General features: G+C 38.2%; 1 protein-coding gene across 6 annotated transcripts in view; it reads left to right on the forward strand.

Annotated features, from left to right (window-relative positions):
* Positions 1 to 1,264: 1,264 nt before the first annotated feature.
* Positions 1,265 to 26,223, forward strand: part of NAP1L1 (nucleosome assembly protein 1 like 1) — a 32,594-nt gene continuing 7,635 nt past the window's right edge. For 4 of the 6 annotated variants that reach the window (XR_009543356.1, XM_060165253.1, XM_060165256.1 and 1 more), the window contains exons 1-6: positions 11,648 to 11,684; positions 15,959 to 16,044; positions 17,766 to 17,868; positions 24,648 to 24,789; positions 25,039 to 25,119; positions 25,854 to 25,982. Coding sequence is in view for 5 of the 6 variants with exons in the window: in XM_060165253.1 (XP_060021236.1) it covers positions 11,668 to 11,684; positions 15,959 to 16,044; positions 17,766 to 17,868; positions 24,648 to 24,789; positions 25,039 to 25,119; positions 25,854 to 25,982 (558 nt within the window). In the remaining variant the exon portion in view is untranslated. Of the gene's footprint in view, positions 1,404 to 11,647; positions 11,685 to 15,958; positions 16,045 to 17,765; positions 17,869 to 24,647; positions 24,790 to 25,038; positions 25,120 to 25,853; positions 25,983 to 26,223 lie in introns of those variants that run through there. The other 2 variants (XM_060165255.1, XM_060165257.1) reach the window with 2 other exon arrangements.

Raw genomic sequence — 26,223 nt, forward strand, 5'->3', positions numbered from 1 at the left:
TAATCTCAGGACCCCTTTACATTCTTAAAAATTGAGGACTCCAAGAACTTTTATGTGTATTATAGATACCTATATTATCATATTTGAAATTAAAATTAAGAAATTTTAAGAGTAGTTATTCGTTATATCATTTTAAACATTCGTTATTTCATTTCATTTTAACAGAAAAGAATCTTTTATATGAAACGTAACTACTTTTCAAAACAAAAAAAATTGAGTAGGTGGCATCGTTTCAGGTTTTTGCAAATCTCTTTAACATCTGGTTGAACAGTAGATGACTGGATTCTAATATTTGCTTCTGTTTTCAGTGTTTCCATATCACATGTCATGTAGCCTCTGTAAAACTCCACTCTACACTTATGAGAGAATAAGAGTGCCAAGGCAAATAACATTTTAGTATTATTATGGAAATACTTTTGACTTTCCCCTTTAAAGAGTCTGGGGACCCTCAGACCACACTTCGAGAACCACTGTTTTAAGAGTTAATATTAGTCAATCCAGCTTCAACTGAAAAATAGCCATGAGGTTTCACAGGCCCTGAGGCTTTACATGGGATTTACTTTTTCAAAAAGATGAAACAACACTGTCCTCATTATAAAGCATCCAGACAATACACAAACATGCTATTTTCATCCATCGAAAGTCCTAAAGGATCGCAAGTCTGGTAGAAGGATGGAGAGGTAGCAATGAAGAGCATCCCCGGAAGCCACGGATACCCACTGAGTTAGGAGAAGCAAAACCAGCAGAAGACGCCGCCGAAGTGGTTAGAAGAAAAGAACTGTTGTTCTGAGGGGGAAAAATGGGCGGGGAGAGAAAATGGTTACCGGGGACCGGAGAGTTGCAGGAATTAGGCCGTGACAGCGTCGGGAACTAAGGAGCGCTCGCCGTTAGGATGCGGCAAGCCGGGACCCGGTGGCTGGCCCCCTGTCCTCACCCTTCCCAGTACCACGCAAGGGGGACGAGGTGAGCGGGGGGGCGAGGCTGGCGGGTCTGGGCCCTTCCCGGGAACGGAAGGGGTTGCGAGTTCCTTTCCAGCGAAGCGGGTAGAAAAGAGATGGCTGGAGGCGTAGTAAGGGGCGGAGGCGGGAACCCGAGGAACCCAAGCTTGGCGCGGGAGGTTTGGAGGTCGCGGGGTGGGGGGGGGAAAAGAAGGACGGTTCTGTTGCTAGGCAACCCGTCCTGGACCCGCCTCCCGCTCGCGTTGCTAGGAGACGGCGAGGCCAGGGGGAGGGCGGTGGCTGGGGCTCTACGTGCTGACGCTAATTGTATATGAGCGCGAGCGGCGGGCTCTCGGGTCTTTTTTAGCGCCATCTGCTCGCCGCGCCGCCTTCTGCTCCTCCCGCCGCCGCCCTGAGTCACTGCCTGCGCAGCTCCGGCCGCCTGGCTCCCCGTGCTACCCACCGGTAACGGACGGGAACTCGAAGGGGAAGGGGGGACGTAGAGGCGGCCTGCGCGGAGGGAAGGGGTGAAGGGACGGGGAACCACGAGCGGGGGCTGCTGGCCCCTGGGCCTCCGGGGCCGTCCTGTGAGGCCAGAGCCCGAGGCGTTTGCGGAGTCTCGACCCCGCAGTCGGAGAGGGCCCGCGGGATCGGCCGGCGCTTCTCTGGGGAACCGATCAGGACACGCGCGGGGGTCGGTGCGGCTCGCGTGCTAGTCTGCACCGAGCTTTTGAGCTCCACCAGCTTCTCAGCGCGGACGGGAGCGAGGCCGCGGCGACGCCCGGGCGCCCGGAGGAGGCGGCGGCTGCGCCACTAGGGACCGGCAGGCGCCTGGGGTGCGGCCCGGGCCCAGGTCTGTAGCCCACCGCCGCCTCGACGCCCCCGCTCACTCAAAAATAATACTCGGAGGAAGGCCGCTGGGGGATGGAAAGAACCGCGGAGGCTGCGAATTCCGATGGGAGGGAGGGGCTGTGAGGGGACGAGGCCCCTGGGCGGGGAGGGGGCGGGGAGGCAGCGAGGCTCCTGGGCTCCCCGCCCACTGTAGGCGGCGATGGATCTGGGAGGGGAAACCCCCGGCGGCTTCCCTCCGCACGTGGCCGCCGGCGGGGCCTGATTGGAGACCCCTGTCTGGTTGTCCCTACTTTACTGGAAGTTGTGGAGATGGTGGGACGTGAAAATGAATAGTGAGCCAATAAGTCCAGCCCTTGGGTTTCCAACTCTTCCCTGCTTCTCTTTGGTCTTAGTCTTTTTATTGGTACCGGAGGAAAGTGTGAACGTTAGGTGCTGAATGATGAAGCAGGACCTCCACTGCTAGGATTTTAAAGAATTAACACGTGTAAAGCGCTTACGTTAGCTGTTATTAACAAGAGATTCTTTTGTGTGTCTCAAGTACAAATTAGAATTAGGATGGGTATCTTGACCAGGGTTTTTTATTTGGGGAGAATTGATCCTAATCAGTCTAAGCCTGAACAGTTCTAAGGTGGAAGTAAAGGATTTGGCCTGCAATGTCTTTAATTTTTCTAGGACTTCTATTGCTTTCTTACAAATTAGTTCCTTTGTTCACGTTCCCAATCTAAGATAGTTAACCAGTTGTTTTGTTTTTAAGGTGAGTGGGGTTATGGTGGAGGAGGTATTACGGGGTGGAATGCGGCGTCAATGTAAACGTACTGAGCGAAGTGTGTAGTCTGCTGCCTTGTCAGTGCGCCCGCTTTGCCCTCAAAAAAAGAGGCAGGGCAGGGAGACGGGTAATGAGGTCCTTTAGGGGAGGGCTGGGTTTTCCGAGTACAAGAACCGGGCACATGATGTCCTCAAGGAGCCCCAATTTTATTCTCTCACTGTCTGATTATACTGTAAGGACTGCGCTTTAAAAGCTCACAACTTCAAACTGCTTGCCTGATTTCAGGAGAGCTGAGCTGGAAAACGAAATTTGCCATTTTTGAAAATACGTAGCATCAGAATACCTTTGCAGAATAATATTTAGTTCCTATTTTCTTGTCGGCTTTAATTAATCCTACTTCTATACGTACTTAATAATACACCTTTGGCTAAGGGAAAAACCTTATATTTAGAAAAACTTATTTAAAGCTGACCGTTGGTAAATGAGGTTTACAGTGATCTTCTGGGGCTAAATCTCATGCTTCTTTCTAAGTTTTCTGAGTTCAAATTAACGGCACAAATCTAAAATGTGCCATTTACTTTTTAAGAAGACTGGTCCTTTTATATCACTCTGAAAACTTTGATAAAATGTATATGTTGCAAAGTACCTATTTTTGATATAGGACCTATTGACAGGGAAAATTACTAAGCTAATACTAAATGTGACACCCTTGTACTCTAGAGATAAAAAAAAAAAACACACCCAACACTTGTACCAGAACTAATTTAATCCAGGTGCTATTTCTTTTATTACTTACTCAACTTGCCCATATTGCCTCGAGATGACTGACTGATTCTAAACTCCCCAAAATGTATTCATACAGCGTCCTTTTGCAGGAAAAGGGGCTAAAAAAGGTAGAATCTGATTGACTTAAAGGTATGAAGATGTCAACATACTGCTTTGCTTACTTTATTTTCTGCTTGATTGTAAATTTGAAATATTAATGAAAGGGGATGAACCCTGATCAATTTAGAAAACTAATGAACAATCTATTCATATTCTCAAGTCTAATCAAACCTGTAATTACTTGTGTTCTTAGTTGATTCTTTGAGTAAATATTTTAGCTCCTGTTTGGACATACACCTTATTTCATGAGCCAAACAGGCAAATTGGTTGTCTAGATATAAAGTGTTGAGTTGTGATGAGTGCCCTGAAGAAAAAGAAAGTGGGGGAAGTGGGAGATAGTGTAGTATCTATAACCTTCTTTACATGAAGGAATTTGTTAAACCAGCAACATTAAGACCCATTTCATACTAATTTCATCTGAGTAAGTTCTCTCCCTGTTGGGCAGAGTAGGGGTTAGAAGGTGAGCACGGTTGCTTTCACTCATCCTTGTAAGTAAGTTGCTTAGTACTCTGACTGCAGCCCACTAGATCACATTACTGGGCTTGCCATGGAAAGTGGCCTCTACACTTCTGGTTACCAACTGTGCCTTTTACTGCTACATAGTTTGATGTATTTTTACTTGCTCAGAAGTTTTGTACATTGTGATTTTTTTTGGGAAAGGAGGCTATAATTTTGAAGAGTTTATTAATTTGAATTATTTTCTCAGGTAAAGAGGGTACATAAGAAGAGCACAACAGGCAGAAAATATTCTTGCATGATTATTCAGGCAATGTTTTACTCTGTGTGTATATTAACACATTTAATGCTCCTGGAGATAGCTGGTATCAACATTTTGATGAGGAAACTGAGGTACAGAGCAGTTAAAGAACTTATCCAAGGTTACATAATTGAACAATGATGATTTATAATAAGGATTTTATATTGGTTTAAAGGGAGTTCCCTTGACTTAAATTTACACTGTATACATCTGCTGGGAATTTAAAAGCACCCTGCTTGGGTTCCAATGGGCTTCAAGGGAAAGTTCAAGCACTTACAATCCTGAAGATTTCTTCCAACATATGTCTGATATGTGAATAAATTGTTTTAGTTTGTTAATGCTGAGTGAATTTTCAAGAAATATCAGTATGTTTCTCTGCTGTTGGGTCAGATGATCCCTTGATCCCTTGAACAGAAGATAGTGTTCTCAAATAGGAGTTCATTTGGCTTGGGAGTGTAATACAAAAGTCACTTCTAGGTTGACTTTTGATATCCCTGAAGTGAAAAAAGCATAAAGAATGAGATGTGTTGTGCTGGAATCAAGTAAAGTACTGAGCCCCTGGACCACCGAAATTGTTAATAGAACAGCAATGTCCAAAATACAGATTTGTTTAAAATGCATTTGGAATGAGATATGAGGTCTGAAGTAAAGGGAAATGTTTTCCTTGGGATGTTACTGGCTCCCTTGAACTCTTTTGCTTTAAAACATTTGTAGTTCTTTTTTTTTTTAATTCTTTAAAAATTTTTATTTTTTAATTCTTATTTTCTTACTTTTGTATTTTTGACTGTGCCGCATGGCTTGTGGGATCTTAGTTCCCCAATCAGGGATCGAACCCACACCCCGGGCAGTAAAAGTGCGGAGTCGTAACCAACCACTGGACCACCAGGGAATTCCTAAAACATTTGTAGTTTTTAATGATTGGCTGTTTCACCATGAAGTAGTCATTTTCTGTAAAGGAATATAACTATAGGTTACTGTATAATCTATGTAGCAGTAGGCTGATAAGGGGAGGCCCCTTGGCTTTTGGAATAGTGGAATTGGCATGGGTATTGGAAGTCAGATTTTAATTCCTAGTTTTTTCACTTGTGTGTTGCTGAGCAAGTTGCTTACTAATCTGCAAATAAGAGGAAAGCATGTAATAATTTTCTACAGAGTAAGCTCCATGAATATTAGCTTTCTTTCCTTCTCATTGAAAGTAAGGAGAACAGAATCAGGTACACTGAAATGGTAGGTCGTTTGATGTCTGGACATCTAGCTATTATAAGACCACAGAATAATCAAATGATGGTCTGATTGAATCACTTGTTTCCCCCTCTTTCTCCAATGGAAGATTTTCTTCATGTTCAAGTTCTTGGGTTAAGATTTGCCTTCAGTCATGTTATGAGCTGTCTTTCCATTGAGATCTTCTGTAACATATATTGTTTGGGTAGTGGGTTGAACCTTTTGTCGTAAACTTTAACCTCTTTAAACTTTAAAACAGTGATACCACCTTTTGGTTAAGGATTGTATTCTACTTTGAAGCTTTTTGTATTCTTACGTTGTAGATGTGTTTCTTATAAGTGGGATGCAGTTGGATTTTGTTAAATCTAGTCTGACAGTTTTAAAAGGGAGCCTTTAGTTGATTTATGTAATCACTATGATTAGGTTTAAATCTGATTTTTGTGTGTGTGTACTTTTTATTTGTCCAAAACCTGTTTTTCTTTTAGGTTGATGTAAAAATAGGTATAGTTTACTTGGTGTTCCTTGTACTTCGGAAGCTACATGTTCTCTTTCTGAAATTTTGGAGTCACCTTAGAAATTATAACATGCTTACTTAACATTAGAATAATCCATTTCCTCCCCCCCCTTATTCTCACCACTGACAGTGTTATGGTAGTTTAAATTTAACACTACACAGTGGTGATATTATGTCTTTTAAAATATTTGTTTAGGTATACGCTGATAGCCTTATTTCCTCTTATTTCTTCTTGTATCTTTAGATCTCGTGTTTGGGATCACTTGCCTTCTGCCTGAAGAATATACTTAATAGCATTTATTAATGAGAGTGCTGGAGATATTTTTGCCTGATATTTGTTTCACCTGCGTTCTTTTTTAATTGAAGGAAACTTTTTACTTTTATTCTTATTTTTAAATTTATTTATTTTTGGCTGCGTTGGGTCTTCGTTGCTGCGCGCAGGCTTTCTCTAGTTGCGGCAAGCGGGGGCTACTCTTCATTGTGGTGTGTGAGCTTCTCATTGCAGTGGCTTCTCTTGTTACGGAGCTTGGGCTCTAGGTGTGTGGGCTTCAGTAGTTGTGGCACATGGGCTCAGTAGTTGTGGCTTGTGGGCTCTAGAGCACAGGTTCAGTAATTTTGGCACACGGTCTTAGTTGCTTCTCAGCATGTGGGATCTTCCCGGATCAGGGCTTGAACCCATGTCTCCTGAAATGGCAGGCGGATTCTGAACCACTGTGCCACCAGGGAAGTCCCTCACCTTCATTCTTAAAGGATGTTTTGGTTGGGTGTAATATTCTAAGATCCGTAGTTATTTTCAGCACATTGAGCACACAGTACGTTCTGTTGTCTTTTGGTGTCTATTGAAGAGAAAACAGTAGTCAGTCTTTTGTGCCTTTGAAGTTAATCTAAGTCTTTTCTCTGTGTGCTTTTTGAGGTGACTTCTGTCCCTATTGTCTTACATTTTCACTTATATATCTAAGTGTGGGTTTTTTATTTATTCTGATTGGAATTTGTAGGGCTTGTCTTTCATTACTTCTGGAAAATTCTTAGCTATTTATTGCTTCACATATTCTGCCCATTCTGTCCTCTACTCCTAGAACTTGTATTAAATCTTTTTTAGACATTATTGTGTCCTAAAATGCTTTTTCAGTATTTTTTATCCTCTAGTCTCTGCCATACTTTGGAAGATTTCTTCTAAGCTCACTTCCAGCTCACTTAATTCTCTCTCCATCTGTGTTTGGTTTACTGTTAAACCTGCCCATTTAGTTTGATTTCTGTTATTTTTATTTCTAGAAGTTCTGTTTAGTTCTTTGCCAGATTTACTCTATCACCTTTATTTAGTAAATGACTGTTTCTTGTAGGTACTGCTACAGACACTGTATTTTCAAACTTTATAAGCATGATTGTTTTTTCTGTGTGGTCTTTTTGACAATATTTAAGTCCATTCATAGGATGGGCTTCTGTTGCATTCTTTTCTGTTGCCCCTATTGTTCTCGAAAATTACTTTATGAATTATTTAAGGTCTAGGATGAAGGCACCTTTCATTTACATTTGGATATGCAGGTGCCTAGGAATGCTGAGATGGCTTTAAGCTCATAGCTTAAGGTTTTGGGTGCAGTGCAGATGAGGTGAATTTGGGCTTTTGAACAGGAGGACTTGTGTATTATCTCTGAGAATATAGCACTTTGAGGTTCCTGCTTAATTTGGGAGGTTTGCTATAAAGATTTCCTACCTTGAATAAGTCCAGGGCTTTTGGTTTCACCAGACAGTAGTTCAAATTTGATTGGCAGTTGCCCTCAGGGCAAAAGCGGCTTCCTTCTACTTATCCTTTTGCTTCCTGTTTTGCCTTCAGTTTTGTGTTAGTAATTTCTTACTATCTTATTAACGTTTTCCCATGCTTTTAAGATTTTAACGAATATTTTATTCTGTACTTTTAATTAGTTTTCATTGGTAGAGTTGGTCTGAATAATCTAACTTGTCACTACCAGGAGTGGAAATTCTTCAGAACTCTTAGAAAGCAATTTCATGTCTGATAAATAAAATTCTCATTGATTTTACTTAATGTTGTTGACTGCAATAAAAAAAAAAATCAATGCAGGTGTTAACCTAAACTTGTGTTTTTCAGTGTGATCTGAATGTCTGAGGGCCACCTGCCTCAGAAGCTGGGTTTCTTATTTCAAATGCAGATTTTTACGTCCACTCCTTGGTTTTGAATCTGGGTATGGGAATAGCTCCTTTATTTTTAGTTTTTTGATTTATTTGTAATTCTAGATTTACAGAAAAGTTGTAGTTCAGAGTTCCCGTATGCCCGTTACCCAGTTTCCCCTAATGTTAACATCTTAAGCTGCCATGGTGCATTTACTGGTCAGTCTGCATTTGTCAAAACTGAAAGAAGCTGTTTTTAGCCATCATTCTAGCTAATTATTTTGCAGGAACACTGACCCCATGTAAAGGGTAATTCAAAATGGACAGAATGAAAAACATTGTGTGTGTTTATTGAGTGTTAACTAGGTGTCAAACACGAATCTTTTACATGAATTTGCTTCTTAATAAGAGAAATCCAATGAGGGAAAAATTTTCTCCTGCTTTTTGAAGATGATGAAATAAGGCCAGAAGTTGTTTGCCTGAGCTAGATTGCTACAAAGCTGGTGTCAACCCAAATGATCTGACTGCAAAATTTGGCATACTTTTCTTTAAAAAACAAAAGTGTATACAACCAAGAAACCTAATTTAGCCAGAATGCGCAGATTGGAGAAGGCATCTCTGAAGAAGTGAATGCCATCTTGTTGTATCTTGAATCCTCTGTAATAAAGAATCAAAAGAATTTCATTATAAGAGTTTGAATTCTAAATGTAATGCCACAAGGTGGACACTGAGGGTAGAAGTGTAACCATTTTTCTGTGAACATGTTAAAATGATATAAAAATTTGAATTTAGAAGTTTTGGGTGTTTTTTGTTTCATACTTTTGATAATTGCTGGATTTACTACACTGTATATTCAACCCGGCAAATTCTAAAATGTTATTAAATAAGTATCTGTATAGGAAAACCGAATAATGCAGAATGAAACGTAAGTTCTCATTTACTTCCAATCTTTTCTCTCTTATAGGTAGCTCCTGTTAGGTTTCTGGTGTATCTTTCCAGAAATGTCTTATTCACAAGAAAGTATGTACATGTATGAGTATGCACATTCATATATATCCAGATTGGATTTTGCCATACATCCTTTACCCCTGCTTTGGTGCTCTTTCCATATCAACTCAGATCTGCTTCATTTTTTTATTGCACAGCATTCCATTGTATGCACATTAATACTAAGTTTTTTTTTGTATACTGCTTTGTATACTTTCTATACTCCTCTGAAGGATATGATGCAGTGATTGGAAAAAGCAGATATAATACCTGTAATCATGAATTTTATGGCCTGGTCAGTTGGGGGGAGACAGACATTAGTCAAATAATCACAATAATTTATAATTACAAACTTGAGACATCGTATGATGGAAAGAAATGGAGCTTTATAGGAGTGTGTACAACCCAGAAATCTTACTTAGCCAGGATGTGCAAGTTGGAGAAGGCATCTCTGAAGAAGTAAATGCCAGCCTGTCCTGTCTTGAAGAAGTAAATCTTTGAGCTGAGAGCCAAAGAATGTGTAGGACTGGGAAGAACCTATTAGGCGAGCATGAAACATTTACAGACCCTGAGACCCTTTAATTTTTTTCAAGGTAGGTTCTCATAAGTGAATAACCAAGGCTGGAGATGGACATATTTAAGGCTTTTGTTATTCCCATGACCAAAGTGCTCTCCAGAAAGATAATGGTTTAAAGGAACACTAGCCATATTTAAGAATGCATATTCACCATAATTTTCCCTGCATTAAAAGAAAATCCTTACTCTGATTTCGTAGACAAGTTTGAATCCCGCTTGTGTTTCTTTGACTGATTGAATATTTTTCTTATTTTTGAATTAGTATCTTCATAATTTTTTGCTAAATGTTTTGTTAATGCTAGCTAATTAACCAGCATCACTAGAGAAATTTATCAATGCTGTTAGAAATTATTTACAGCAAACAGAAAGTGTATAAAATAGAGTAGGATACATTAGGAAGAAATATTTCTAAATTGTCTAAAGGGTGGATGTTGGATCAGCAATACTATTCCAAATGAAAGCACTTCACTGCTAAAATCAGTAACTCTTAATTCTTTAAGTGAAAAGCATATTAAGCATGTTGGTATGAGGAATCACATCTTGTAGCATCTTGTGAGTTAAACTAAGGTTTTAATTTTTAAAAGATTAAAAATTGATTTTAATGTGGGATTCTAACCTTAATTTTTAAAAAAGTAATCTGTGCATTACCTATGGCATTCAGCCATTTTTCTGGCTCAGTGTAACACATTTTGTCTTAGTTTTGGCTTTCCTTTTTTTTTAATTTTATTTTTTGTACAGCAGGTTTTTATTATCTATTTTATAAGGTTTTGGTTTTCTAAAAGCAGTATTCTCTAAATTAATACTAATCTTGTAGGACAAAAGAACTTAGGACATGCTCTGATCAGTCCTAACAGTATTCAGGTCTGACAGCCAAGAACATTATGGCCAGTGTGCCAGCATATCGGGGTGGGCTGGGGTGTGATGGTATTCAGCGATGTGACCTGAGGCACATTCGCGGAGATGAGGAAGGTTTACTTGACATAGCTTGGGACCAGAGCTTTTTATAACTGCCGTTAAATAGTTTAAAGGGCTGACATTTGATAACAAGAATTATTAAACTAAAAAAAAAAAAGATCTCCAGGGGGAGCATAATGAGTACAGTACAGCATGTGGCAGATTTTAACTTTTTAACATGAATTTGATAAAAATTAATACTGTAAAAATCAAGTGGGTTTGAGAGAGGTAAAACAGTTGTCCACACAAAGACTTTTATACATAAATGCTCATAGCAGCTCTATTTATAATAGCCCCCTGCCAAAAGAAAACCCAGATGTCCATCAGCAGCTGAATATTTAAACGTACAATAGAATATATGTTTTCTATGGAATACCATTATACAATAAAAAGTAATGAATATTTGATAAATACTACAACATAGATGAATCTCAGAATAATTTTTCTGAATGAAAGAAGCCGGACTGGGGGGAAAAAAGTACATACTGTATGATGGCATTTCTATAAAATTCTAGAAAGTATGAACTAGAGTGACAGCAGAGCAACAGTTGCCTGGGGTGGGAAGCAGGAAGGGGAGAAGGGAGGTGTTCTAACAGGGCAGGGGAAAAACTTTGAGAGTGATGGATATGTTCATTATTTTGACTTTGATGATGGTTTCACGGGTGTATATATATGTGAAAACTTGTCAGAGTAAAAAAAAAATCAACTGGGTTTGATCTGTGAGGTACTAAGCAGCCCAGAAATTTAAGCAAAAATTGACCATTCATGGTTGTTAAAGGAATTTGAATAAAGACTCTTTGTATTGTTCCTTTCCTGTGATTCTAGCATACATTAGATTTTCACCAACAGCGCTATTGTAAAAACCCTTGCCCAATAGATTCTGAATGCCAAGTAGTAACTTGTAAGCAGCATCCTCTGAAAAATTACTTCAGTGACTAGTGTCTGTGTTCCGTGTTTTTTCTTGAAATAGTTTTAACGTGATATTCATTTAAACGTTTTGGTTTCAAATGTTTTTATTGGTTATAAATAAGTCGTGTGCTCTTTCTTTTTAACATTGATGTTTCTCTCCATAGATATTTGGCGTTCATACAACATGGCAGACATCGACAAGTAAGTGGCAGATAGTTGGTTCCTTTTTCAGATTTGGCATCACTTTGTACCGTGTGATGTAGTTAACAGCAGTACAAATTATGTACTATGAAAATGTATGGTAATGACATGCTTTAGTGCCTGCTATTTTAAAAGTTGGGTACAATGTATTCAAGACAAAATATAGTATACATAATCACTGTCATAAATATAGTAAACCGTTTGTCAGTATTTATTCTTAGGGAAGTGCTGAGCACAATAATGAGTCATAAATATTTGGAGAATTCATTTTTACCATTTCTCAAAGATTTTACTACTTGCGTTGTAAAGTATCATACATATAAGATAAAAAGTGTGTGAAGCTTATGTGTAGAATTTAAAGAATAACAGTACACTTGTGTACAAGTTTTTAAAAATGGATCATTACTTTTAGAAGCCCTGTGTGCCCCTTCTCAATTGCATCCTCCTTTTCTCTCCAGAGGTGTCAGTACTATCTTGCCTTTTGTCTAATTCACTTCTTTGTTTTTCTTTAGAGTTTTACAACCTACAAATTCTTAATCAGTGTTTACTTTTGAAAATCTGAATAGCAGTTACAAACTTAGCTGTGTAAAGAAAAAAGCAGTGTTAGTTGAAGGGTCCAAGGTAGGAAAATAAAAAGTAAAGGAGTATCTGGGTCATGGACTGGCTTCAGCTTTCCTGAGTCTTTACAAGGGCTTATTTTGGAGGAGTCATTGGGCAAGGTCATACATCCTGGAAACATAGGTTTATTGAAGTTGGCATCTGTCCGGGTTCTAGTGTGGATGGATGTCTTGCAGAAGTATGGTGAAGGAGAATGAGGTGACCTGCACTGTTTGTTGCTGTTTGTAATTTCACAATAGTCTGCCAACTCAGGAATAGGTAAAACAGAACATTTCAGGATGAAGGGGTTATGATGTGATTATCCACAGCTGTTGTAGGCAGCAGAACATGGAGGTGGGAGGGCAGGAAACTTATATCATAAGGGCAACACATTCAAGTACTTATACGAATTTGGCCAATCCTCCCATGTATACTGCCTTCAGCATAAAAAGAAGAGTGGCAGCAGACATTTTAGTGATAATGGCTGTCAAAGTGATTGTCTCCTGAATCACACTGCTCCAGTGTGGATTGCTTGACCTTGGTTGCCAATTGTCATTGTGGATTTATTTTATCTTCCTGGGGTTTCCTTTTGTCTCTCCTCTCTTGGGTGCTGTTTGCTATATCCCATGTTTTCTTTTTTTGGTTCTTTGGTTTAGTACCTTGGAAGAGTACAAGGGAAGTAAATTCTTTTGAGATGGCATGACTGAAGATGACTATTTTACCCTTCTGCTTGATATTTGGGGTGTAGAATTGTAATTTAGGAATCACTTTTCTTTAGAATTTTGAAGGCATTGCTCCATTGTCACCTTGCTTCTAGTGTTGCTGTGTTGAAGTTCAAAATCGTCATAATTCTTGATCATTTGTATGTAACACTTTTTAAAAAACGTAGACATGTATGTCTATTTCTGGAAGCTACTCTGGCTTTGGAGTTCAGAAATCTTTACATTGTTAGGTCTTTTTTTTTTTAATCTCTTGTTAGGCATTCAGTGGTGGACTCTCAGTCTGGCAACTTGATAGCTGTCAGTTCTAGGGAATATTCTTGACTTATTTTGTTGATTGTCTTGTTCCCATTTTCTATTTCTGGAGCTTCTGTTATATGTTGGACTGGTTCTTGTGATTACCTTTTGTCCTAGTTTCCATCTTTGTCTCTTTGCTCTTCTTTCTGGGCAAAGCTGAAGAAACTTTATCTTTTAACTCTTGTATTGAGTTTCTAAATTTCTGTTTTAGTTTTCAAGCGTTCCTTTGCTCTCTGTTCCTATTTTTATAGCATCTTGTTCTTACTTCACTGATTGTAATATCTTTTCTCTGGATGTTCTTTCCCCTGTATAGTCTGTTTGGTCTTAAATTTTTCTTTCTGTTTTGGTCTCCATGTAGGAGGCTTTCCTCAAATAGGAGGTAATACTTGTTTGCTCTTTAAGACTGGGTGGGGGAAATGCATAGTTGAAGGATGTTTTTTAAAACTTAATTGGCGAATTTGACTGTTGGGAGGGGGGGAGTGCTTTCAATTTAGGATTTTAATGTGGGCTCACCAGGGCAGACATTTGTTGTGAGACTCCCCACTGTCAGAATGGCATTTTTTTCTGGGCTGGTCACATACCCCAGTAAAGAGTGTTGGGGTAAAGATACGGCTTCCATACATTTGGGAACTAACGTGGGAGAAGGCAGCTGGGGAGGGGTCTCTGCATTCAGCATTCTATCAGTAGTATGTATATATCTGTGATCCTCTAGTCTGAGCTTCCAGTTCCCTTTCCAGAGAAGAAACTGTTCTGCTAGAGTGAGAAAGAGGATCTAAGGATTTAACTGTTTATTAGTTTTTGCTTAGTTCTCCCTATTTTATCCACCTTCACCCCCAAGCCCTAGTTCTAGAAGTGTCCTTTTTAAGATTCTGTGTTTAGGCTCGTTCTCAGCTCTACCACTGCTGACTTAGATTTCAGTTGTCGGTGAATTTGCTGCTTTTTGTCTCCTTGTCCTTCAGTATTTGTTTAAAAACCCCTTTGTCATAATTTTAGTGGAGATTTTGGAAGGATTAAGATCAGATGAGTATGTGCAGTCTGTCATCTAACATTCATTTTGTCTTAAACTTCGAAAAAAGAGTAAGTTGGTTGTGGTAGCTTGATTCTGCCCTATGCTTCCCACCCCATTATTTACTGTTGGATGCCTGTGAGCTCTTAGGAGGGTAGGAGGAAGAGGAAGATCCTTGTTCTTTAAAGCAGGAGTCCGCAGACTTTTTCTTTAAAGGACCTGATCGTAAGTATTTCAGGCATTTTGGACCATGAGTTTTCTGTTGCAGCTATTCAGCTCTGCCGTTGTAGTGTGAAAGAAGCCAGAGACAATACATAAATTAATGTGGCTGTGTTCCAATAAAACTTTATTTACAAAAATAGGACTGGGCTGGATTTGGCCATATGACACAGTTTGTGGACTTCTGTTTTAAAGCTTTAAGTTTTAGATGTTCAATAAATGATTGAATGAGATGGCACTGGAGGAAGAGCTGTTCCATGTTGTCTTTATGCTTAACTTTATAGTGAATAAAAGATATTCCCAAAATAATCTGTATTGTTTCTGATGGGAAGGCTGTTTTTTTTTTCCCTTTGTTGACAGAAACAGATTTTTCTAGCAGAATACAATTGACCTTTTTTATAGTTCCTATATGAAAAATTAATTTTTCAAATGCTATTTCTAGACTAACCAAATACCATACTAAAATGTAAAATAACACAAGGAATTGTATGATGATCTGTATGTTGAGTTAGATATCCTAATTCCCCATTTTAATGCTGATTGTAATCTCATGTTCAAAAACTAGATTTTTAAGATGAAATGGGAAGAATGTTCTTACTTTTTACCTTCTCTTTCAATGGTCCATCCTCCTGGCTTTACTCTAAGCATGAAGTAGACTCAGGTCTTCTTAACTTTTACTGTTCTTCCCCATCTCCCCTATGAAGTGAAGAAAAAAGGAAGGTCCAAAGATAGTAAGTACAGGCTGATGTGGTTGTTCCACAGCCACCAGGGATCCAGGATCCTTCTGTTTTTCCAGACTCCTTAATTTATTCTTAGCTGGTGAGTTCTGTTCTCTAGGATGCCTCATGGTCCAACATGGCTGCTGGAGCTCTAGCCATCATATCCCTGTTCTAGGGAGGGAGCAATATCGAAAAGGGTTCCAGCTGTTTACCATTCTATTAAGGAGGCTTTATATATATATATATAAAATTCTACATTCCTCTTTTTTTACCTTACTGCCAAAAGATGGTTATATAGCCACATCTAGCTGAAAGGTAGGCTGGGATATGTAGACTTTTTAGCTTGGTTTATTACCATCTCATATAAAATCAGAGTGCTGTTACTAGGAAGAATGAAACCAATGGATTTGGGTAGAAAGCACATACTTTCTGACATTACATCCTCTGAATCACAACCTTTCAAACCACATTTTTAAAGCCTAGAGTATAAACTTTATATTAGACCATACGCTTTTAAATGAAATTTTAAGTATTTCCAATTTGTCCTTCTTTACATATGAAGTTAGAAAACTGAATCACCCTTTGGATTTCCTCCTTCATATTTTTGAAAGAGAAATATTCACCTAGAAAATGAACTGAAGTTTTCTATAATTTTTTTTTTTTTTTTTTTGGGTAATTGGTATATTTGAACCTTGGTGTGATACTATAATATTATAGCAAAGAACAGTCTGAACTTGATCAAGATTTGGATGATGTTGAAGAAGTAGAAGAAGAAGAAACTGGTGAAGAAACAAAAATCAAAGGTATTATTTTAAATTCCTTCAGGAGCCAGTGATTGCTGGCGCGTGTCTTCTGGAGGGTAGTAGTAAATATCATTCTCTTTTTGGATACTTGTCCACTTTACTGACTAGCCAAACCTGCAGTAACAGTTTTGTGTGTAAATGTATGTTTGGGATGGGGAGGGGGAGGGAGGGAGGGAGGAAGGGAGGGGCAGAGGGAGCTGGAGATGGAGAGGAGTGGTAGTAAGCGAGGAGGGAATGGATGTAGTGACCTAGCAGAAGTCACTGTGTGTACGCTCTACTGCTGGAGTGATGTCATAGCTTGTCAAACAGTTGCCTGTGAGATATGTCTCAATTTAGGTACGTTATAGGTGGTGGTAGGAGTTGTTTCTAGTGGTGCTTCTAAATAACACTAGCTTAGATTTATTTGAAAATGTTTAGTATTTAATATGTAGAAAATACGTAGTGTGTATGTCTGTTTTTAATCCATTCCAACCGATCAAAAAGAGACATTTATTAAATGTAGACAAAATCATTTCAAAATTTTCTTTAGCAAATTATTTTTAAAGGGGGTAATAATGGTAGTGGGGAATTATACTGCTTTAGGATATGCCCTGTAGCTTAGGAGCCAAGAATATCAACGTACCAGATGACTCAACTTCTCAAATTTTTTTTTTTTTTTTTTTGCGGTACTCGGGCCTCTCACCGCTGCAGCCTCTCCCGTTGCGGAGCACAGGCTCCAGACGCGCAGGCTCAGCGGCCTTGGCTCACGGACCGAGCCACTCCGCGGCGTGTGGGATCCTCCCGGACTGGGGCACGAACCCGTGTCCCCTGCATCGGCAGGCGGACCCCCAACCACTGCGCCACCAGGGAAGCCCCTCAACTTCTCATTTTTAAGACAGAATGAGGTTTATTCTGAAAAGACTGCTGAACTTCTAGCTTCAGCTTTCATTGTGCAGCGTTTTTTTAAAAGATACAGCACTGTATCTTTAGTGGCCAGTATTGGTATTTCTGAAAGCATGTTGGTTATCACAGCTGTACATCATCCAATAATAAAATCAGTATTAGAAGTAAATTGATGTTTAAAAACAAATTGGGAAAATTAATCGTAATTTTTTGGTGAAGTCTGTATTGATTGAGGAAATAAGATAGCAAAATAATTTGTTTTGCATAAATCTAGGTTATTTTTAGATTTAATATAATTTTTAGATGCCATTAATAACCAAATTTTGTTTGGCTTTAGTTACAACTTTTGACTATCTCGGTTGTTAACTTTCTCTGTTCAGATACCCACAAGCACATTATACAAGCATCAACGAAACGTTCAGATTCATTTGACCATCTTTGTCCCAGGCTTGAAACTGTCACTGTATTTGCAGTTTTCTTGTGTGTGTTGTTTGACTTCAAAGGGTTATCAAGGATCATAGATAGGCATCTGGATGAATCTTTGAGCTTCCCAAAACACAAGGTGGGTAAAACAAGGTAGTAGGAAAAGAAAGGATAATGTTCATAGTAGTTGTGGCAGTGGCCTTGAGAAATGGTGTACGTTAGACATCATTAGAATCTGAACTTTTCCTGTACACTGGGTTTTCCTAGAGTGAATTTTCTTTAGCTTGCTGCTCGTCTCTACTCATACCAGCGATTTATGAGCTAGTCAGGAAAGTTTCATGATTGGATTGTCCTATTCAAATAGCATGATACATTTTCATAAAATCCTTCTTTCAATGCCCTTTTTTTTTTCAAAGCGCGTCAGCTGACTGTTCAGATGATGCAAAATCCTCAGATTCTTGCAGCCCTTCAAGAAAGACTTGATGGTCTGGTAGAAACACCAACAGGATACATTGAAAGGTACAAGTTCTTCTTTTTCATAGTCCTTATTTATCTTTCTATAATCAACGTTGCAGGTGTATATTTTTAAGGCCATCTGGGACTTAATGTATGTCACAATGGAAAGCTAGTGTTCATTAGTATCTAGTATAGGATTATTGGGAGTTTAAAATTTTGCTGAGTACAGGTTTAGAGTTGGTCTTTTAAAGTTTATTTTGGTTCATCTCCGTAGGGAGTATACTGATCTTAAATCATTTCTGAGATTTGTTAGAAATGCACAGAATTAAAAGAAATACAGATTTCTTATTTATTTCATTGGTGATATAAATCACTAATAATAGCCCAAATATCTTATTCTGCTTATAATTTTTTACATAACTTTATAATTCTAAGGTCTCTCCACATTGCTGTCTATATGTATCTCTCGTCATTAGTTTCTAGCTTCTAAATGTTTCCTGGTACTCTGTGATGTGTGTCCACCATGCTTTATTATATGCTTTTTCCTTGATGGTCATCCAGTTTGTCTCCAAGCTTCATCAACACGAATTCAGTTGTGATGTTGTTCACGCTTGTGTATGTCCTCTTAAGGAGCTGTGTAGGAATTTCTTGGGATATGTACTTATCAGTGCAATTGTTAATTATGGGATATGTAGACCTTCAGTACTTCCAGGTGCTTTCTGCAATGCCTATATCCAGTATGTGAAGGTCACTTTACCCTTGTGTCCTTGCCAACAATTGACATCATTCAGCTTTATAGTTTTTCTGTTTTTACCAATCTAAGAGGTGCAGGCTCATTTTGTTTTACTTGTATTTTCTGATTTCTAATGGGTTGAGCTTTCATAATGATTGCGAGTGAGCCTTTTAGGTTGCTCATTTTGTACCCTTTTGCCCATTCACATTTTGGGGTTTACTATCTTTTTTTAAAAATTAATTAATTTATTTTTGGCTGCGTTGGGTCTTTGTTGCTGCACGTGGGCTTACTTTAGTTGCGGTGAGCGGGGGCTTCTCTTTGTTGCCGTGCACGGGCTTCTCATTGTTGTGGCTTCTCTTGTTGTGGAGCACGGGCTCTAGGCGTGTGGGCTTCAGTAGTTGTGGCACTCGTGCTCAGTACTTGTGACTCACGTGCCCAGTACTTGTAGCTCATGGGCTCTAGAGCACAGGCTCAGTAGTTGTGGCGCACGGGCTTAGTTGCTTCACAGCATGTGGGATCTTCCTGGACCAGGGTTCGAACCTGTGTCCCCTGCATTGGCAGGTGCATTCTTAACCACTGTGCCACCAGGGAAGCCCTGGTTTACTGTCTTTTTCTTGTTTTGTAGGAGTCCTTGTGTATTCTAGGTTTTAATCCCTTATCAGTTTTAGACTTTGTAAATAATCTATTGTCATTTCTATTAATTTTGTCCATGGTGTCCTCTATTAAACAAATCCTTAATTTTTATGTTTGTTAAATTTTTTGACATACGGCTTGTTCTTCTGAGGATAAGTCTTTCCTTACTCCTTCTACATTTCCTATTGACTAGTTTTACCTTTTACCTTTAGGTCTTTAATCCCTTTAGAGATCACCTTTGTATTTCATATTCAATAGGCATCTTTCTTTCTTTTTTGGTGAGCTAGTTTTTATAATGCTTCACTAAACAGTTCATGCTTCCCCCCATTTATTTGTGTTACCACCTTTATTGTATATCAAATTCTTACAAACACCTTTGTCTCTGAGCAGCACTCTTCTTCATTGGTTTTTTGCTTGTTCTTTTGTCATTGTCCCACTTAATTACTCTGGCTTTATAGTATGTCTTAATATCTGGCAGGGTGAGTTGCTTTCTTCTACCACCCCTCATCCACCATGGAACACACTTTTAAGGTTGATCTTACCATCTGTAGCCCTTTATCCCATGTATGGTTGAGAGTAAGTTTATCAGGGTTCTCTTAAAAAAACAAAAACCCTCAAAATAACAAAAAACTAGAATTTTCTTAAGAATTCCAATATCTTTTTAGTATTAGATTGTCTCATCCATATCCTTGTATTTATTCAGATCATATTCTGTATCTTTTATTACAAAGTTTTCTTCTTGGTTAATTCCTCTATATTTGTGTTGCTGTTGTGAATAGTATTTTTTATTGTATTTTCTGGTTGGCTGTTCTTGATAAAGGAGTACTACTGATTATTATTTTTTTAAAGTTGATCTTGTGTCCAGAAACCTTGCTACTCTTATTGTATAGTAATTTGTTCTGTTATTTCTCACATAGCCCCAAAGATCTTATCTGCAAGTGGCAGTTTTAACTCTAATCTTCCACATTACACCACACTGCGTGTTTATTTTTCTTTCTTTGTAACATTGGCCAGGACTTTCAATACTGTGTTAAACATTAGCATTAAAAATGGGCATCCTTGTCTTATTTCTTATCTTAACCAGGAATGAGTATGTAATCTCTTCATTAATGTGTCTGTTTGTGATTTATTATGACCTTTTTTCCTTTATCAATTCAGATGGTCTTTTGACTTTTTCTTTGAATCTACTAATTGTATATTAAATATGGTTTTGGAAACCTCAGTTGGGCAGTTAATATTTTATTTAGGGTCCTTATTTATTAGTGAAAAGAGCTTGTGTGTGCCTGTACACACACACACACACACACACACACACACACACACACACACACACACACACACACACACACACACACACACTCACTCACTCACTCACTCACTCACTCACTCACTCACTCACTCACTCACTCTATCCCTGATTTTAGAGTCAAGATTTCAACTGCCTAGAAATGAACAAGATTGCTTTTACTTTTTTCTTTGTTTTCTGGAACAACTTGTATAAGATAGGAATTCCTTGAACAGTTGGTGGAACTCTTCTAAAAATTGACTTGGGCCTTTGGGATTTGGCAACTAGAGGTCCTGGGGAATTTATCCTTTTTCTTTTTTTTTTTCTTTTTTTATAACATACTAACTGACCTCTTCAATTTCTCTTGTGCCAATTGTGGAGTTTTATGTTCTTCTAAAACTGTATGTGTTTTATCTAGGTTTCAAATTGATTAGTGTATAATTCATATTTTTAAAAATCTGATTTTTCCCTTTCATATTCTGTATTTTGTATCTGCATTAGTTTTGCCAGTTGTCTCAATCTTAATGTTTTGATTTTCCATTTGCATGTTTTTTTGTTATTGCTTTTTTTTTCTGGCTTTAATGTTATTTCCTTATGTGGGTTTGCTCTATTTCCTTCCCAGTTTCTTAATTGCCTGCTTAGTTCATTTAATTTAAAAAAATTAATGTGTCTCTTTTATGGCCATAAAACTGTTTTTATAAATGCTGTGTGAATAAGTATGAAAATTTATATGCCGAAATCAATAGCTTAGGTATATTAGTTGTATTGTTCAGATTCTCTTTATTTTTGCGTATTGATTGACTGCTTGATCTAACAGTTTTTGGGATGAATGTATAAAAAAATCTTCTTAATTTATCTTTCTCATCCTATAATTCTGTCAGTTGTGGATTGTGTCATAGATTTTGTTTTGTCTGATACTAAGATAGCTGCTCCAGCTTTGTTTTGGTTTTTATTTATCTGGCGTGTCTTTTTCCATCCTTATATCTTACTCTAGTATGATTGTGTTCTTCTTTATTAGTAATTTCAAACTTTACATTTCTTAGAAGTGGTATTGTTTTGGAGTTAATTGCTCTTCTCTTTTCTTATTATCTAATTTATGGTACTTTTTTCTCCTTTTCTGTTTTCCATTGAAAAGATCAAGTTGTCTTCTGCTGGTTTCAAAGTTAATGCATTTTGGTTTTTGTTATTATAGTAAAATGGATCATAACCTAATACCCCAGTTTATTTACCCCTATTGATCTGTTAAATTCACCAATAATATACTTCCTCTAGGCCTCTTTTTTTTTCTTTCAAGGCAACAATAAAATTTATCAAGATATTTTTGATTCACCCATATGTTATATAGCATCTGGGTTTTTTTTTTTACTTCCTGAAAATTATTTTTCATGAATATAATATCTGTGGCATACTTCCTAAAGCCTCATATACTTTATACAGTTTTTATTTTGCCTTCATATCTGAAAATTTTAAGTTCAAAGTTCTTAAATATCTTAAAAATTCAGTTTTTCTTGTCTACAGTGTTCTCTTTGAAACCCAATATCCCTCTGATACCTTTTCCTTTGTAGGTTGTTTGCTTTTTCATTGGATATCTTTAGAATTTTCTTTTTTCTTTGATAGTCATCAATCTCATTAACGTGTCTAGTGGTTCGAATAAGGGCTTTCATGTTTCTGTAACTGAGAAATTCATTACCCTCATTTCCTCAGATATCCACCTCCCTTCTCTTTTTCAGCTATTGTTTCATTTGGCACCAGTGCCTCCATGTCTCATAGCTTTTCTGTCTGTCTTTCCTGCTGCCTTTCTGAAGAGGTTTTAAACCTCATGGATTTTTTCTTCAGTTGAACATACCTTGTTTGTCCAACTTTTGGTTACTTCAGTTAACTGTATTTTTCATACTTAATATTCCCACCTTGTTTTAGCTTTCTTGGTCTTGTTTCAGTTAAGATGTATCTTTCTTCAACGCTTTAAATGTATTTACATTCTTGTTTAAATCCTTTGTTTAATAATGCTTCAGATGCTAAATATTTCATTCTTTCATAGTACTCTTCAAGTGTCTAGTTATTTTGGCCTTATACCTCCAGCACACTGGGCGATATCAGTTGCTCTAGTAATAAGTATTAAGGGAGGAATGGAGATTAGACTTCCGTCTGTAACAGTCTCATGGCAAAAGAGAAAGGGGACTGGTTGAGCCTAAGGAGAGCTCCAGTCACCTCAGACTCAGACTTGGCTGACAATTACAGGCAGTTTTCTTGGCTGCTTTGGGAGGAACCAGTCTCCTTTGGTTGTAATCCATTGTTCCAGGATTGGAGGAGGTGGAAGAGTGAGTGCTTACGGGCTCTGAGCCAGTCCAGCTTTCATCAACTCTTCATGTTATCCTAGGAGCAATGGCACTGGGCTCTGTGAAGGGTGAAGGGGACAGGCAGTGAGTGTTGAAGGCAAGTGTAGAACTTTAAAGCTTTTCTGCAAAAAGCTTTCTTCCACCTTGTCCTCACTGCTGCCCACTCTGGTCACCACCACCCACCTACCCCCATCCCTGCCTTCCAAGTTGCAGCTCACCCTGTCTGTACCAGTGAAAGACAACCTTCAGTCTTACTCAGAAATTGCTCATGGTATGATGGTGTGTGTGAGTGTGTGAGAAATAGTTGTTTGCTTCATGGTTCTAAAGTTTCCAGGGTTGATTTTTTTTTTTTTTTTGAGATGTGGAGTTGCAGGGAGGCTAGCTGACCAAGCTATTTCACCACCTTGACAACATCTTAATTTTAATTGTAAGAAATAAGAGTTTGTATTTTAGGTTTTTGTTTTTGTTTGTTTGTTTTTACTTCTGATTACCTTAACTAAAGTGGTTAAGTAGAGAATTAATTTGCTTTACACTAATCTGTGTATGGCAAGAAATTCTAACCTGGATTTTGGATCTGTTGTACAGATGCCCTGAACTTCTGGAACTTTTGAGTGTGAACATTTTGGGGTGGTAGAGGGATTCATAATTTTAATCATTTTTTGAGGGGCTCATAAACTAGGTGTGTATAACCTTTAAAAAAAAATCTATGCCCTATAGTGAATTGTATATGAATTATATCTTAGAAAAGCTGTTATTTTAAAAATCTACGTCCCCTCTTCATAAAATTTTACATACTTATTTAACGTAATTTCAAATTCCAAATTAAATACTGAGACTAAAAAGAAAATAACGGTGTAGGATACCATTCTTTTTCCAAAAACACATATGCTCCCCTTCTTTCCCCTAATAATTGACACAGGTGAATATGCAGTTGACCCTTGAATAACACAGGAGTTAATCAGTAGTCATCCCCCTGTGTCTGCGATTCCTCCATCCATGGATTCAGTCAAGCACAGACTGTGTAGTACTCTAGTATTTACTATTGAAAAATACCTGCATATAAGTGGACCCATGCAGTTCAAACTTGTGTTTCAAGTGTCAGCTGTACATATTTTATTAATTTATTTATTTAATTTGGCTGTGCTGTGCTACTTGTGGGATTTTAGTTCTCTGACCAAGGATTGAAGCTGTGCCCCCTGTAATGGGAGCTCGGAGTCCTAACAGCTGGTCCTCCAGGGAATTCCCTCAATTGTACATATTTTTAAAAATTATTCAGGTTATTGTTAGGATGGTTAGTCCATGACTTTTTTTTTTTTTTTTGGCGGTACGCGGGCCTCTCACTGTTGTGGCCTCTCCCGTTGCAGAGCACAGGCTCCGGACACGCAGGCTCAGCGGCCATGGCTCATGGGCCCAGCCGCTCCGCGGCATGTGGGTTCTTCCCAGACCGGGGCACGAACCCGTGTCCTCTGCATCGGCAGGCGGACTCTCAACCACTGCGCCACCAGGGAAGCCCAGTCCGTGACTTTTTAACTTTTAGACTGCATTTTACAACTGAGATGCCAGCACTGACGAGCCCAGTGCTGAACTTAATTACGATGAAAGATTTAGGGTTGGTGATACGGTTTACATTTTCTTATCAATTTACTGTACCTGGTTAAATTTCCTCTTTTGAAATGTTTTATGGTCAAGAGGTCTGTGTATTTATGTCTCTTGAATTTTAATTACTTTGAATGTACCTTTTGCTTCAAATAGGAAAGCTGTTACTAACTTTTATGCTTCAATTTCAGTATGCTAAAAGAAGTGTTACTTGGGTTTTACTGTGATGCTATATAACTGGTGCTTTCTAACCTTTCAGCTTGCCTAGGGTAGTTAAAAGACGCGTGAATGCTCTCAAAAACCTTCAAGTTAAATGTGCACAGATAGAAGCCAAGTTCTATGAGGAAGTTCATGATCTTGAAAGAAAGTATGCTGTTCTCTATCAACCTCTATTTGATAAGGTAATGCTTTCTAATACTTTGTTTTTTTAATGTAAAATTCAAGAAGATAATAAAGCTCTGGAAATATAAACAAACTTTTGTTAGAACTGTCAGCAAAATGGTTATTAGAGGAATTTGGGAGAACTATCGATAATAGCAATTCAAGTTGTATGAATTAATTAAATCTTTAAGCATTCTTAATGAGGGACATCTAGTTTTTAGCTTCGATGCCAGTGTTTTTATGCAAGTTTTTGTTTTTAATCATTTTAGCGATTTGAGATCATTAATGCCATTTATGAACCTACAGAAGAAGAATGTGAATGGAAACCAGATGAGGAAGATGAAATTTCGGTTGGTATTAACTTAAATTTAGTGTGTTTTTATACCTTGGAAATAATTATCTTTATTGTGAGATGGATAGTGAGTGCAGATGATCCACTGTTAGCCCAACTCCACCTGTACCCAAATTCACCTTTTCCTTGCATTTTTATAGCATTTAAAGTTTATAGATTCATATAAACTTTTCGTTTGAACTTCATGATGACATACAAAAGGATTGTTCCCATTTTTAAAGTGCAAATGGAGGTCTCTAAATGTCCTGCCCACAACTTATAGATGGCAGAGCTGTGATACAAATCCAGTGCTCTGTTACATGACCTGTTTCTCCAGCATTGATGTTTTAACATTGGTGATTAAGAGAATATATTTTGATTAAGAGCACCAATGGGTGAGGCAATGGACAGGGTTTATATTTCTTTTGCTTTTCCTCTTTACTGTGCTTAAGTCTTATTTTTTTTTCCTCTTCTCTCCCATGAAGCTGAATTTTTTTTCCTACAGCTCATGGTCCTAGTGGCTTTCTTTTTGGAAGGGGTATGGTAGTAGAAATATTATGGAAGTAAGGTCTGGTATGGGTAACAGCAGTGTTTACACAATTAGACTAGAAGTTCTTTGGCTAAATGTTAAAATTAGTCATTGAGGGTTTGTTGGGTTCTCTGCCACTGCATGCAAGTTAAGGGGATGTGAAAAATTTTATCAAGATGTCTAATCTGGGTATCCAGTAATGATGAATGCTGTCTTTTATTAAGGAGGAGCTAAAAGAAAAGGCCAAGATTGAAGATGAGAAAAAGGATGAAGAAAAAGAAGACCCCAAAGGAATTCCTGAATTTTGGTTGACCGTTTTTAAGAATGTTGACTTGCTCAGTGATATGGTTCAGGTAATTTTATTCATAAAAAACCCAGTTTACCTCAAAGGGTAAACCTTTGAAGTTTAAATGGCTCTGATGACTAGTCTCTTTATTATTGATTTTTATAGAATGATTGCTTTCTTCTTCTTTTTTTTTTTTTTTGGAGAGGGCCCATGCCACGCCATGCGGCTTGTGGGATCTTAGTTCCCCAATCAGGGATCGAACCCAGGCCCTTGGTAGTGAAAGCGAGGAGTCCTAACCACTGGATCAC

This window comes from Lagenorhynchus albirostris, chromosome 11, assembly GCF_949774975.1.
Source record: "Lagenorhynchus albirostris chromosome 11, mLagAlb1.1, whole genome shotgun sequence".
In the NCBI taxonomy this organism is placed as follows: Eukaryota; Metazoa; Chordata; class Mammalia; order Artiodactyla; family Delphinidae; genus Lagenorhynchus; species Lagenorhynchus albirostris.